This window comes from Lissotriton vulgaris, chromosome 7 (genome assembly GCF_964263255.1).
Source record: "Lissotriton vulgaris chromosome 7, aLisVul1.2, whole genome shotgun sequence".
Lineage (NCBI taxonomy): Eukaryota > Metazoa > Chordata > Amphibia > Caudata > Salamandridae > Lissotriton > Lissotriton vulgaris.
The window spans coordinates 1,015,814,673-1,015,830,615 of record NC_141695.1 but is presented as its reverse complement, the minus strand read 5'-3'; the positions used below and the strand labels follow the sequence as shown (position 1 = coordinate 1,015,830,615).

The 15,943-nt window shown below is 41.9% G+C and overlaps 1 protein-coding gene across 2 annotated transcripts in view; it reads right to left on the bottom strand.

The window, feature by feature from the left end:
• Window positions 1–10,931: 10,931 nt before the first annotated feature.
• LOC147702853 (kazal-type serine protease inhibitor domain-containing protein 1-like) overlaps window positions 10,932–15,943 on the bottom strand; it is a 296,214-nt gene continuing 291,202 nt past the window's right edge. For both annotated transcript variants that reach the window (XM_086931436.1, XM_086931435.1), the window contains exon 4: window positions 10,932–11,902. In XM_086931436.1, the coding sequence (XP_086787562.1) occupies window positions 11,879–11,902 (24 nt within the window). In that variant the 3' untranslated portion in view covers window positions 10,932–11,878. The remainder of the gene's footprint in view (window positions 11,903–15,943) is intronic.

The following is a 15,943-nucleotide window of genomic DNA, read 5'->3' as shown; positions in this document are numbered from 1 at the left end:
ATGCAGTGCTCAAGTTAGTATAATGTACACTGGATAACGTCGGTCTAGATCCCTTACCACTGATAATTTCCAGGATTGTGTAAGGCGTTATCTAAAGTGAAGGACACACACCTGAAGTTATAGTCTTCCTACAGAGAAGACAAATGGTATTCAAAACAAATTTCTCCCTCAAACGTCAACAAAGAATATAATTGATCACTCTATGGGATTATGAAGTACCTTTGATCAGTCGATCATTCACGTCCTCCGTAAGGATCAGGCTTATAATATTACGAGGATAACGTATCCAAGAGTATGGCCCATCAATAGAAAATTCTAGTGGATACTTAATTGGGCATCATGAACTCCCTCGGGTCTCAGAGACGTTCTCATTGACCTGAGCTACAAGGGAAAAAGGAGAGTCCTTACTATTCAAAGTGCAAACACACATTACTTAGCAACTCAGAAGCTTGTTATTCATTTAGACCAGAGAGTCAATATACCCACGCAGCGCAGTTTGCTACTCCAGAATTGTCAGGAACTTTATAGATTAACACAAGTGTATGGCATGTAAATCCACAGTTGATTCTATTTAAATGGTTTAGTCAAGTCTACGTTATAAAGGATTTTACCAATAATACAAAGAGACAACAAAATACCCAAATCCATAATGGTGTATGGACAAATGGTGAGAAGCCAGTGCCATTTATACATATGTGAAATGAATAATGTGAACACACGAGAGGCCCTCAAACACGTACACAATCCTGGAAATTGCTGTGTGATATTATCAGTGGTAAGGGAGCTAGACCGAAGTTATTCAACGAACATTATATTAACTTGAGCACTGCATGACGGGCACTATTCATTTGGCTGAGGGCTGTTAAACCTCAACTGTTAAATTAGGGGTGCCTGTGGAGTTGGTGATCCGTGTGCAGTTACATGTCAAGTGCACTAGAGAACACTGCTTAAGTGCTTCCACAATTTTTAGATGTGTCTATTGTTAAGTTTGCCTTTTAACACATTGCTCTTCTCTTTCTTTTACTTTTTTAATTTACCCTTAATGTGGTCACCTTTTTTCTTGGTATATTTCTTGAGTTCTTTTGGGTACACCATACAAGGATAAATCTTGGTGCCTATTTTTAATATGAGAGTTAAGGGGTATTGTTTAACTACCCTTGCATACTAAATACTGTTGTTTGTTATTAGATTCTCTAAATATGTTTACACATATTTGTAACTGTATTGTTTGAGATTACCTTGTGTGTGCAGTACCTTGATTTGGGTATGTTGTATTGGAAGCCCTGATGAAGCCCTGTTTAGAGAGAAACACGTTGGTTGCACATGTAATGGACTGAAAATATTAAAGAAGAATTTTTGCACATCTCAGAAGACTCAAGAATTTTCCTTGTTATACATGATTTTTTTATACCTGTTGCATCTCTTTCCATTGTGTATTGTCTAGAATAATATGTGGTCTAGAAAGAGCAGACCTTAGAGGTGGGCAATAGTTTAAAGGGAAGTGATATGCTGATATTTACTGAAGTGACTAACTGTGCTGTGCAGCTTTAAAATCCATGGCTGCTTTGTTTAGAGTTTAGCATTGTGTTTCTACTCGGGCCTGCAATGTGACTACATAACAGTTTGAAGAGATCACAAGGGAGAGTTTTCCCATCATCTGACAAGGGAAGAAAGTGTCAGCCATGTTGGATTTAAGTAGAGAGGAGCACTATGGGATATGTTACAATAAACCACAAGAGAAATGCTGCAAAATTGGGTAGGGTCACTCCTGGGATCTTTTACCCCATTAGTTAGGGAGAGGCCAAGAGTTTCCCTCGCCCACAAACTGGCACTGGGCATAAATGTGGCATCCCCTGTACCCTCTTGAACCAGGAAAGAATCAACAAAAGGACTGTTCTGCTGTCTGAAGCACCTGAAGGAAAATTGGACCTTCTTGCCTTGAACCCAGGACCTTGGGAGTGACTCAAGAGGTTGGTTTGATGACCTCCTCTTCGAGCTACTGCGACAAAACAAGCTTCCAGAGGACCTATCGCTCATCCTTGATCGATAAGATAATTGAAAAGGCAGTCTATGCACAGCTTTAATATCACATAAGCGCCAACCATCTCCTGCACAACAGACTATCTGGCATCAAATCTTGCTGCAGCACAGATAGAGTTACCTTACAAATCATAGACGACACCCTCCTGACCACAGATAGAAATGACAAATGCCTATCTGATTACTAGGTCTTTCAGATGCTGTCCAGGGGGATTCACTGAAAGCATCTGTCGCTGGTTCTCTTCCTACCTGTCAAACCAACACCTATTCATCCACACGGGCACCGCAAGGTCCCAGAAGATCTCAATTGCCTGTTGAGTACCCCATAGTTTAATCTTGTCCCTCGTCATCATCACTCTCTAAATGAAGGCCCTTGGGACTCTACTCACTTGACAACAGAATTCACCAAGATTCTTTTGAGGCACAACTATATTTGAAACTCTCCTTGTCTCCAGATATCAAATGTCTCAGACACTGATCCAACATTATCCATTTATTTTAAAATATATCTTTATTAAATTTTCCTTTTTCAGATACAAACAAAATAATGCAAATTAGAAATGCAGGAAAACAGTTATTCATCAGCATGAGCTGCTAATAAGCAGTTATTACAAGCATATTTAAAACTTTCAACTGCATCTTTATTCATTTATTTATTTATAAAGTGTTACATAGCGCGAACAAGATCCCGAGGGATATCAGTGCGCTTTACAATAGAATGGAAGCAAGGACATAAATACTCAAATGTCATCAAGTAGGGGTAAAAAAGACAAAAAAACAGGATTAATTTGTGTCTACATCCTGCAAGGTATGTGTATCCTGTTGCCTCCGTACACAGGAACGGTGTCAAAACCTGGTACATAATTGCCATTAAGAATCCAAACTATCAATAAACAAGAAGTAAAAAGAAACACCATCTAAAACTGTAGTCGGCTGTGTTATAATGCTAACGTTTAACTAAGAACTAGTGCCAGTGCATTGCATTGCAGCTTACATGAACAGATTGATCAGTCTAACCTTGCAATGTGTCTACGCATTGCTCAGTCACAGTATGCAATGCCTCATGGTGCCGTATACTGCAGGGGGGGAGGGGGTTTTCTTACTGCGCTCAGCCCCCATCTACATCACTGAGAGGCGGCAAATTCTGTCCTGCAGGGTCTGACTGTGGGAGGACCTTGAGCAGGTTATCCCAGGCCTGTGCAATTGGGTATTTGCATAGCCCCGCAGTTTCCTCCCTATGGAGTGTGGTGCTTTCTACTTGTGCCCAAACTATAAGGGATTGCTTCCAGCTGTGCTGCATTGGAGGACCACTGTGCTTCCACCTCTTCGTGATGAGGCATTTTGCTGTTATCAAACCCATATATCTAAACCTGGAGAGCACCTTGTTTTTCTTTGTCCGTGGATACAGCCCAGGTACACAGGCCTCCCAGCAGGGCTGTTGGGATGACCCAGTGCACTTTGTTAATGTTTCTATGACTGGGTGCCAGTATAGTTGAAGCGAGGGACAGGATCACAGCATATGTAAAAGATCAGCACCAATTAACTTACATCTGGGGCAGGCAGAGGTAGTGAGATTGAAGTATTCATTTAGCTTATCCGGGGAGAGGTACGCTCTATGCAGTATGTATGTCTGAATAATTTTGAATCTGGAGTTGCATTGTATGTAGGTGGAACTGGCAATTATTGTATCCAACTCCTTGTTCGTCCATGGGTGCCCCTGTATGTAGCCCACCTCTCACATAGTCTCAATAATGGCTTCTGTATATGTATAAGGAGTGCCTCCACCAACCAGTGTACTACATGTGAGCCTTCCCCCATAACGTAGAGGTACTGAATAACCAGGTGTGTTTGTGGCTCAGCTCTCATGTCTCCCCAAGCGGCCTCAAAGACCTTATTATAGCGGCGTGAAGAAGAAACTGACCCGCAGGGATATCATTTTCTAGAACCAAAGTGCCGAATGATAAGAGGGTGCCCTCCGCGTATAAATTGCCCATTGCATCAAGACCTGCCTCATGTCTGGTCTGCAGTTCAGTTTCCGATATCCCACCTGTGCCTCTAGGGGTGCCTATTAATGGTATCTGCGGGGCATAAGGTGATCGCGAGTCAGATAGAGGCTTCTTCTATAGCATCGGTGGGCCAATGCAATATAAATCTGAGTCGGGCATGGGAGGGATTCGGGTAATGGGGTGAAATAAGTGGTATAGTTGGGATGGTGGTCACGGTGGTGTCATGGCAGCTGTGTCTTCCAGTCCCTTCCCATGCATCCATTTCGTCATCCATTGTAACTGAGACACCAGATAGTAAAGTTCCATGTTTGGTACTGCTAGGCGCCACTACTTATAGGTGCATATAGTTTGCTCAAAGCTATTCTCGGTCTGCCAGTGTTCCAGATTAGATCCCGGAGTATACCCTCTAGGGTGCAAAGAATTTGAACAGGCACATACACCGGGAGATTCGAGAAGTATTATAGCAGTTGTGGTAATATAATAATTTTGGTTAAGGTGACCCGACTCATCACATTTAAGGGAAGTGTCTTCCAAAAACATACCTGTGTTCTGATCGCGGTTATGGCCCTCATAAGATTTCCATCTAATATATCCGCGGTGGATCTGTATATATAGATACCAAGGTATCTGAACATGGATTGGTACCAGGTCAAGGTGGCTCCATTAATGACAACATTCGTTTCAGCTGTAGTGTCTGCTCCAACATCACCATATGTAGATGTCTAGCACCCACCTGAAGCATAATTCTCCCCAAAAATAATTCTTGCTATTTCCCAAGAAAAAGACACAACAGCTAATCCAAACATGGCTCAAATACATGAATCTGGACAGTTTCAAACCCCAACTTTTATCCAATCTGAAGTCACCAAGAGTCACCTTCAACACCAGCGTCACCCACAAGAAACATGTCACTGAGTAAACCAGCTCTCTCAGTGAAACCATGCTCCATAAAGCGACTTAAGAACTGCCATTCAAGCCATTGCATTCTGGATGATGGTACTGTCCTGCTTCATGGTCTCCCAGAGTCCACCAAGTCCTCCTAAGAGCCTCCTAAATGTCACAGCACGCCTCATCAGAGGCCTGAAGAAAGATGCCCACATAACCCTTAACCTGATGTGCCTTCTCTGGCTTCCCAGTATGATGGAACTCCAGCTATATCTTCCACAACGCTATGATGATAGGCCCACCTTCTTGTATGGCTGACAAGCTCACCATTTCCAGTGGATTCATCAGAATGGAAACAAATAAGGGCTAAATGGAAAAGAAAAGCAACAGATTTCCTCCATCTTAGAACGCAGGATTTAAAATATCATCTCTGTACTAATCAGGACTGCTCCAACCCTGCTCCAATTTGGATAAGAGCTGAAGACAATCCTCTTTAGAGAACACTTCATGGTGATGTAGTAGCCATCCACTTTTGCTCTTGGAAAGCAATTACCCTTCCGATCAAATGTTGACTCTGTTTTTGCCTTTGACCCTTTACAGTGTTCCGCTGCCTACCTATGGTTTGTCCCTTTAAAGGACAAAGGATGTGTACCCTGCCCTGAGTGACGGAACTGCAAGTGAATCTAATATGGTCTCAGCAGTCACAAAATGCTGCACGTATGATGCAGGTCTAGGTCTGAAATTGACTGAGGTAAATTTGACTGAGGCCCCAGAGGGGTATCAAAAGCATAACTTTAGCTGAGGCACAAGACACCTATCTGTGTCCCTGGCTATGTACAGTGAATGGTGGTGGCAGAATGCTATGTTGTTTAGGAATAGGCCATATTACATTGCATGCGGTCATTACAACGACGGCGTTGTTACATCGCATACCATTATAAAACCAGTCATTACAACGACTTGCTGGAGTGGGGGGGGGGGCGCTGGATTTTGGAATAGTATAATTTACTATTCCAACTCTAGGCTGGTCAACACTAGGGAGGACCTTCTGCCCCCTACAGCAAGTCGTTATTCTGACTTGCATTGTAATGGTATATGATGTAACAACGTGGTCGTTGGAACAACCACGTTGTAATTGCATGCGTTGTATCGCATGCATGATAAATGTTCTTTACCGGTTTTAGTGATCAGCTCTTTTTACCCATTGAAAGATATGGGCATGATGCATACAGGCACACTCCAGTAAAGTTTCAATCGCATATCATGACAAGACCCTTCGCTGACATCCTTGTGTGAATGTCAAGTGCATGATCACGTATTGTGTATGGTAGGGAAACTCCATTTTGTTTGAGAGTGGGATTCTTTTTCGATTGCCCCGGTTCTGAAGTGGCACAAGATGAAGGTTGTCAACAGTCCCTTGACAGTGGAAGTGTATAGCCTGCATTTCTGAGGAGGAGGGTAAAACAAACAGACAAAGTCAGAGAGAAAAATCTATTTCCCAGTGTCCTTTTTGCCCACTCTCTTCATTTCACACTTCCAACCCAATCGGTCCTTATTCCATTCATAGTAGTCCAAGGCTATTGTGTGATTAATATTTTTTACTCAAAATGTGACCCTTTTGTTCTGCCCTTCTTTGCAAAGGCCAAACGCATATTCAAATTTTAATAAATGTAACTAAAACAGATAACTATAAATATAAGCCCAGAGAAGCCCCCTGGTAGAATGGAGGGCAGTGGACTGCTTTCAGTGCTGGATATGTTGGTGGAACCTCATCATAACCGTTTCCTCAAACAGCCTGGTGGAATCAATTCACAATATCTATTGAGGGTAGTTACATGATTCGCTTGCCTATAAGCCATAGTGTTCATATGTACTCTGCCAGACATTGAAAGATTGGAAAATTTCACTGATGGCAATCTAGAAATAGGTTTAGAACATAAGATATTTTGACAAATACATTTAGAACAATATGCTATAAAGTCTTTTTATGGGTTCCGGAGTAACGTGCTACTTGCTGAAAAAGCGCTTCAACACCTCATCAGGGGTAGCAAGTGCTATATAAATACAAATCTTTACCCTTTTCTATCCCTCCACTATCCTTCTCAATCCAGATAACTGACTAACATATCCACCACTCAAATTACTTTCATAATTCCCTATACTAATTCACCATTTAATATTTATGGGTTCCGGAGTAGTGTGCTACTCACCGAAAAAGCACTTTGACGCCTCGCCAGGGGTAGTAAGCGCTGTATAAATGCAATTACAATACAATACAATACAATAATGAATTGTTTGGTCCTATTTATAAAAAAAATTAGTAATATCCTCCTAAACACCTCCCTGAGAGGGTCATACTGACTTGCTTGCTCGTTTGAAAGTGTGGTCGACAATTCAAAAATCTCCATGTTTACTTTTAGTTCCTAGTGCACCAAGGGAGGAAGCGTTAAGTAGGGGTGAGAGAGCTTCTCCAGAGAGGGCTTTGATGGAGGTTGCAGGTAAAACTTCATCTTCGTAGGTAGTTGATTCAAGTGAGTTGAAGATGTCAGTGAGATCTTAGAGCAGGGGTTTTCAAAATGGAGGGTGGGCCCCCCTATGGGGACCTCAAGGGATCCCAGGGGCGGTGCCAGGCTGTGGCCAAAAGAAGCATTATGCTCATAACATTGCTTTGTTTTAAGATGAAAAAAATGAGCAGCAGAAAGCCGCTCTGTATTGGGCCATAACTGATATCTTTTGTCATTTATATACTGACTGGAAGTAGGTGTCAAAAGAGAAGGGACTCCAAACATTCTTTAAACTCTCAGCCCCACATTCTGGCCTGCCTGACCAGAATAGTATGTTTGGCAGTGATGTATTTGGTTGCATTTTTAAAACAATAACAGAATTTAACTGCAATTTTTAAATATGTCTATGATTTAAATAAGTCAAGACATATTTAAACATTGCCAATTTAATGGAATAATTGTGAAAAATTATGAGGGGGTCCGATTAATTGTATTTTTTTCACTGAGAGGGCCACGCCATTAAAAAGTTTGAAGACCACTGTCTTAGAGGCACAGGAGTTTGAAGGACTGCCATTGTGGAATGTAGTGCTGAGGAGAAGGTGTCAGAGAAGAAGCAGGTTTTGTGTTGTTCATGTGCTGTTTGATCTGCTGTATTTTGTCACTGAAACATTGGTTGATTGCATTGCTCTTGTCTGTGGAGTCTGGAATTGGAAAGACAGAAAGGGGTCGATACAGTGCTTGATTATTTGGAAAATGTGTCTCCTTCTAGTGGAAGCTTCATTGATTGTGCTGGGATAGCATTTGGCTCTGCCTGAATTGATGAATTGTCTGAAATTTACGCATTGGACTTTAGTAGCCTGAAGTCTTTGGAGTACCAGGGTGCTGACAGGTGTGGTGTGCTCTCTCACATTTTATTTGGATTGTGGGCATTACATAGTTTTCTAGAAATGCGTTTGTCATTTATAAGTGTGTTGACTACAGACATGTAGCTGGTAGCCCAAAAGATGAGCTTGAGCATTAGGTTGTATATGGCGAAGTCTTAAAAGGATCTTAAGGTATGTTCTGTCCTTAGATGACCGTTCAGTGCAGTGTCTGCCAGTCCCTTAATTTTCTAGATTTCCTTCTAAATGTTCCCTTTCATTTCTTTAATTCTGCCTTTTTTTAGCATCCTTCAGCTCCTTAGATGGGCCTGTGAGGTTGCTCTCTTGCTCCTCATTTCATCTGCAGCATGTGGCATGTTGTGCAGTACTATTTCCAAACTGGGCGGCAATCTTGGAATGGGGTTGCCTATGTTGTACCATTGTTTTACCATACCAAAAAAAAGCCACCATGTTTAAAAGCATTACATTGGGCATCTGGCTCAGTACATCAGTGATACACAACATACTTTAGCATTCAAAGATGGCTGCCCAGTGCGATGTATACTAAGTGGCTATGTTCGAATGGTATTATGCATAGTGTATCATTTTTTTGTGGCTCCAAGATAAACAACACATTGCTTTTCAAATGTTGCAGCTTTGTTGGAACTTTAAAATAACAATATACTATATAAAATACCATTTCAATAAAGCCGCTTGCTGTTCTATTTTATTTTATTTCTGTATTGCAAGTATATGTCTCCAGGTTTAGGTAGCAGCATGTTTTCTTTTTTCTACCTTTTATTCTTTAAATTTTTGCTTACAGGAGTTTGTATGTCTGTTTTATTGAGGATAAGTTAGAGGGGGAATGTGTCAGTGGGTGAATAAATGCGTGTATGAGTGCAAGGATGAGTGACAGAGTGCATCTATGATAGCTTCTCGAGGGCCTGAGTTCATCGATGACTGAAGAGGCACTGCCAGTAATACTCCAAGTCTATTGTCAGTGTCAGTGTTTGTTTCAGAGTTACGTTTGACCCAACAGCAAACTCATTCACTCCTTTACTGCAAACATACATTGCCTAAAGGTTGCAGGGGAAGACCCTTCCCACCCATCCAGAGGAGGTTTTGCGTCCCAGAAACATACTTAAAGAAATACTAGTTATGGGATCAAATGATACCTTTCATGGTCTATTCACAGATGCTAAAGTAACTGGGTGACACCGCATTTTACCACCATCCCAATTTACAAGCTATTGCTGGAGCTGAATTAAAACCTAATCCTAATAAGAAGGTGGAAAACAAGATAATGAAATCAGTATTTATTCAGTTGCAATTCTAGAAGAGGCCTCACGTGTGGAGATGTTTAAAAAAATACGCAGTCAGAAGCCATTGTGCAGGAATAATGTATGACACAGGGCACGTTGTTCATCGTTCATCTGGCCGATGCTCTTAATAAATACAGTAAAGCAAGCCCTCCAATCAAATAACAATTACGAGGATATGTGCTCGCCCACAACTAGAGATTAATGTGGCTTTGCAATAAAAGGATGAGACTTTAATGTTTCCCAGTATTTTCTCTCTCTCCCTCTTTGAAAATTGCTTTGCACAACCAGACACTCATTCCGTATCTGTCGACATGAGAAAGAAAATCTACTAATTTCGCAGTTACAGTGTTCTTTTCTTGATTGTAGCGATTTTGTAAAGTTGGGTCATGTGACCCCTTTGTCTGTTTCCACGGGAAGTTGATACCGAGTTGTTCTTGTTTATTTTTAAGGGACAAGATGATGCATCATCGACTTGATTTTGTACCAGTTGCATGTTCAGCCTGTAAACAGCAGAGTACGTGACAGATGGTGAATTCTTGGTGGGTAATGACTTCGATCACATTTCCACGGCCTCAGGGCCTGACAATGCTCCTAATGTAGCTTGCAATTTGGTAATGGGCTCTTTGCACCTGCATGACGGAAACATAATTCTAAGCTCTGATTTTCCCCCACGTATATTTCTTATTGATTTTCTTCTTCTGTAAATATTATTTAAAATATATAAAATCGTTTTTAACTCCCTTTTTAAAAAAACATAGAGCCATTACCATGGGGGAATCTTATCAGATGCTGCTTTCTTTGGACAATGATGAAATAATTTTCCGCTCTAGCACTTTTTTGAGAACTGCCACCCGAGCGCGCAAAATCCCTGACTTTCCTTTCGTTCAGTAATTTGTAAAATTTGTCTGATGTCTATAATGATCTATCAAATTTTAACAAGGTTATATAACATTATTGTAAATCTGTGTATGTGCTTTTATGAATTCTTGGAATTCGAATAAAGATCTATGAAATGAATGAAATGATTTACGACCAAAATACCTAACGTACGTGTTTGTAATGAGGAGAATCACATTATAAGAACTATAATACTATTATATACAATATTAATAACTGTTACAGGTGACTAGTCCCACTTTACGAGACACCTGATTGACTGACTGATGGATTAACCGCAGATCCACCCCCCTCCACATAGCACCTTGAGACCCTTACCGGTGAGTAGTTGCGCTGTACAACAAACATGACTGATTCAATAAATACAATGATTCAATGGCACATGATTACATGGAAATAACAACAGAAAGCAGTATATTATTTCACATTGAGCTTCATTATATTCATTTTTTGTTGTTGCCATCAACAAGTTGTTTTTTAGAAACAAGTTCAGATTGCACATCACCAACAATTATAAAAGCCACATTCAGCAACCACTTCTAATAGTTTTTTTCATGACAAATCTGAATTACTCACAAAACATAATCATATTGGACATATCTATATCAAATATAGTAGTTTTCACAACAGCCAGGGCGTGTTTCGTGGTGTTTTCAGAATCATGCTTCTTCGGGGCTCTGAGGGTCAAACTTGTAAAATATGTCCTTTTCAATATTTCACAAGTTTGGATCGTGCAAAGTTACAAGATTCACTCTTTTATCACTAGTCTCCTCTACCCACCTAAATGAAATAAACTTGAAAGCTTCATAGTGTTAAAAGGATGAGGCCCATGATAAGACCACCGAAGGAACACCCCAACAGCAGGCCTGCATGCCTATAGTACTGTTAATAAAATGATGGTTGGTATGAAATCATTTACTCCTCTCTGTTGTTATTTCCAATGTGAAAAGTATCTTAGTTTTAATAATACATGCTCCTCACTATAAAAATATACCTTTGAATATTTTGGTTATATTTAATTTTGAGGTTAGCTGGGTTTACAAACCAGTAGGTGTGAGCAGGATGAGAGGCACTGGAAAAAATTCGGTTTTCCTTTTATTCATTCTAATAACCGACTTTATTTATTTATCGTCCTATTCTAATAACAACATGCTGAATAAAGCTAAAATATGCTATTTATTCATGGTGACATTATCCTTAGTATGCACATTTACAATGCATGTTCCCTAACTTCTTATTTTTAAGGAAATAGTTTCAGCTTTCGTAGTCTCCAGATTCATACTCTTCATCATCCGCTTCTTCTGCAGTTTGATCATAATATTCTCGGTAGTCTGTGTTGTGGCTTGTGATTCTGTTGCTAGCCATCATTTGGAACCAGGATGATGAGCCTGTAAAGATACATTCAGGTTAGAGCACACCCAGCATGAGCACTAAGTAAATAATATATCACCATAGCAGTCTGTGGTTTGTAGCCATTGCTCCTCTGCTATTTGTCATCTACTTAAAAAGATATTCTTTATTGAGCATAAAGATCCAAAAGAAAATACATTCAAATTGATTAGCTTATTTTAGTACATGAGCACATTATAATAACAATAGACTCCTCGCAATCAAGATGTGTACTATACAAGTTATGCAATATTCGTATTTTATGTATGGTTCAGTTTTATACTATTAGGGTTGTCTCATGAGACACCTTTTAAAAAATAATCTATTAATTGATTTTGAATAAAGTACAATCTTCAGAAATGCGCACTGGGGGTTAAAGTTGATGTTAGACCTGGCATCATTGGCGTGAGTCTCCTTTCCATTTTGACGGATTGCCTCCTCTGTTTTGATATCTTTTTGCTGGACTTAAGCTTTGGACTGTGCCACTGCTAAGACACGGCAAGCTGACTGAAACGCTGCCAAGAGGAGACTCTGCGTTCTTGGTTCGAAGACCAAATATAATCTGGCATGAACCACTTCAATAACTTGTCCTGATGACAGGGAATTTCAACAGCAAAACATCGTACCAAGAATAAATAATTTCATCCATCCTCCCTAAAACAACAAATTTCCATCAAAGACAAGATACCTCAAGGATGACAGATTAATTCCACGTGTGGTCCTGATGAGAATCCCACCAACGTTTGGGATTCGAAACGCGTCGACCTTCCTTTCTTTTCTCCTTTTAGGCTAATCATTTGTGATTTATCATGATTGAAAAGACTGTGTGATGGCCTAATATTATGATTATGAAAATATTTGAAAATATTTCCTTGTGATAGATGCCCCACCCTACTAAAAGAGATTAAAATAGCACAGGGTCACCCATACACATTTCTTGAACAATAACGCTTTTTTCCCTTTCCTCCTGGATGTATGAGCAAGTATGTATGAGCACGTTTGTGATGAATCTGTCACAGTATGATAGCTGATGTTGAGACTGACATTTGAAGTACGCTTGATTTTTTTCTTTTTTTCTTCTTTTCTCAATTTTTTTTCTTTTTATTGCACTCTTGTACATATTCACACATTTTATATATATAAAATAGGAGTTCTCCTCCTCCCTCCCCAATGTGAATTTAATGTCTCAGTTTGATTAGAAATAATTGTAGGTCGAGGCAAGATGGCCGCCGACAGACCGTAGGAGGTAGCAGCTCCCAACCTACTCTCCCATGGTGATGTGTGCTGGTTCTTGGTTTAAGCAAATTTGGGACGCTGTCGGACCCTCTCTGTAGAAAATAAGCATATGTAAGAGTATGCCGTATGCCGTATACTGTGTGCTGAAGAAGTTACGGCTGAGCCGTGTAGAGTGATGCTCAAGGACTACATCAGCTGGTTTACTCAAGCGGAGTGGCCCCCAGCTCGCAGGTACAGTCGTTCCAAGGAAGATCCGAGTGCTCTCTGGCGAGTAGCCGGACTGGTGATTGTGGAGACATTCCGGCACTTCTACACGGGTTGGGACGCTGTAAAGCGGGTCATGGCCCCGAAAGTACAGAAGGCGATTAAGGATGCAATTGGGAGAGAAGATGCGGATCTGCTAGCGAGCGATTCTGATATCCCGGCGGCAAATCTGAGAACAAAAGGCCATCACAGAGCGCAAGCACGAAGAGAGGCTGCCAGGCTACGCGAAGAGGAAAGGCTGTCTGCAACCGACAGAAGAAAACAGGATAGAGAAGCCGAGAAGAGGAAGAAGGAGATACCTGGAAAGGGACTCTTCAAGAGCATGGATGTCGGCTCCGATCCCCCGAGGGAAATCAGCCTGCGGCAACCCACGCTGTTTGAATCGTTCACGGCAGCCAGATCAGAGAAGGCGCCTGCTGATGTTACCGGGCCCCCTGGGGTTACAGAGCAGCTGAGCTCATTGACTGATGTAGGTGAGGCCGTGCGCCAAGAGGCTGAGCCTGAGGATGACGTCATTGGCCTGAGGAGCGAGGCACAGCCCGGAGCAGCAGCTGCGATGCAGCTGAATCACGGAGAAGAGCTATCGGACGCCGAGAATGATGACAGCGGTCCACGGAGCAAGGCATTAGGTGAGGCAGCAGCTCCGGTGCAGCTGATGCGGGGGGAAGAGAGTGAGAACACGGTGAATGCTACGGATATAGAGAGCGTTCACAGCAGTAAGATACATCCCAAAGCAGCAGTCGTGGAGCAGCTGACCGGCCTGAATCAGTTAAGTCTCGTGTCTGAGAGTGTGGGGGAGGAAACAGTCCCACAGGGGAATGTCTCAGCAGTTGTTTTAGAGACCATGACTCTCTCCCCAATAGCAGTACCTGTGCAGAGTGTGCAGCAAGTTCAGACGGGCAAGGTACAAGAGGGGATAAACATTTGAGTGATGGCATCTTGATAGTGGAAGAGGTACAGCAATCACTGGGCGATAATGTAGCACCGGGGGGTGCCCCTCCAAGCACGGAGCCAGTAGACAAAACGAGTAAAGCTAAAGGTGGTAATATGGAGAACACTTGTGAGGAGGCCGCCTATAAAAGACCCGATAATGCTCAAGTGGTGGATATGGGGAAGGTTAATGGGGGAGCTGATAGCAGGAAAAATTATCTGCCTCCATCAGCCACTGGCTCACCTAGCGATGACTGCTTTTATACCGGTAATGATGAAGATAAAGAGGATAATGAGGATAATGAAGAGGAGGAGGACGAAGACTCAGCTCTAAGTGATGATTTGTCTACTAAGTCAGATGTTCTCTCATCATCTACGGAGAGTTGCTCGGAGGAGTCAGAGATGGATACTTCAGAACTAGAGCCAGAACACAACACTGCATTGAAGCGAAACCCAGTATATAAGTCGAGTAGAGCCAAAGGAAGGTCCCGCAGGAGAGCCAAGAAACTTGGGAGCACAACGCAAACAGGGATAGCCAAGAAATTGGATTGGGACTATGCAGCTACTTCACAGCTGTACCAGGAGGGCGCAGTTGGTGGCTCCCAACAAGCAAGTCAGACACAGGCACAGGCCCAGGAGGGAGGTTATGCAGCTAGTTTCGATCTTCTGTTTTCAACCCTGAAGCAAATCCAGGGGGAGTCTCGGCTTGAGAGTCAGAAAGCTAAGCACGCAAATAAGAAAATTCAAGGGTCTTTGCGTAAAGTTAATAAAATGTATGCGGAAGTGTCTGGCAGATTGGAGGAGGTGGAGGAGAGGACAGGTAAAGTGGAGAATGAAGTAGTGAAATTACAGGAGTACAGATACGAGCAAGAAAAGACTTCATCGGACGTTCTTTGGAAACTTGAAGACTTTGAGAATAGACAAAGACGCAATAATATAAGGCTGCTCGGAATTGAGGAAGGGAAGGAGGGGGGGGACGTGCGTGCCTTTGTTGTTGATTTGTTGAAAGGGGCTTTCCCAGAGATGGATAAGTGGGACTGGGATAAGGAGGTGCAGTGGGCGCATCGCTTCCCTATGATCCAGAGAAAGAACAATGTAGGCTCCAAATCAAGGGCTATACTGGTGTATGTGGGAAATTTTCTGTTAAGGGAGGAAGTAATCAGTAAGGCAAAGCCAGTGGCCAAACGATCATACAAAGATATAACTTTTTTTGCTCGTCCAGACTTTTGCCACACTACTGTGGAGAGAAGGTGGCGCATGAGGCAGTTAATAACACCCTTTCAAAATGTAGGATGTGAGGTATATTTGATGTTTCCCTGTTGCCTCAAAGTTGGATTTAATGGTCAGTTCAGGGTATTTTACTCTGAAATAGTGGCACAGGAGTACCTGACTTTTCTTAGAGAAGGGAAGGCGCAAAGGGAAGGAAAAACGCAAAGTGACCGGGTTGCAGCTATAAGACAGACAGCCCATATGACATAGCAAGAAGGAAGGAAGGGAAGGGAAGGGATCAGCACACTCTGGCTATACAGGACTAAGAAAGGGATAGTGGGAGAGGAGGTGGGGGAAGCTTCCTAGTGGGGTTCGGCTGTCAGACATAGGTCAGGATTGAC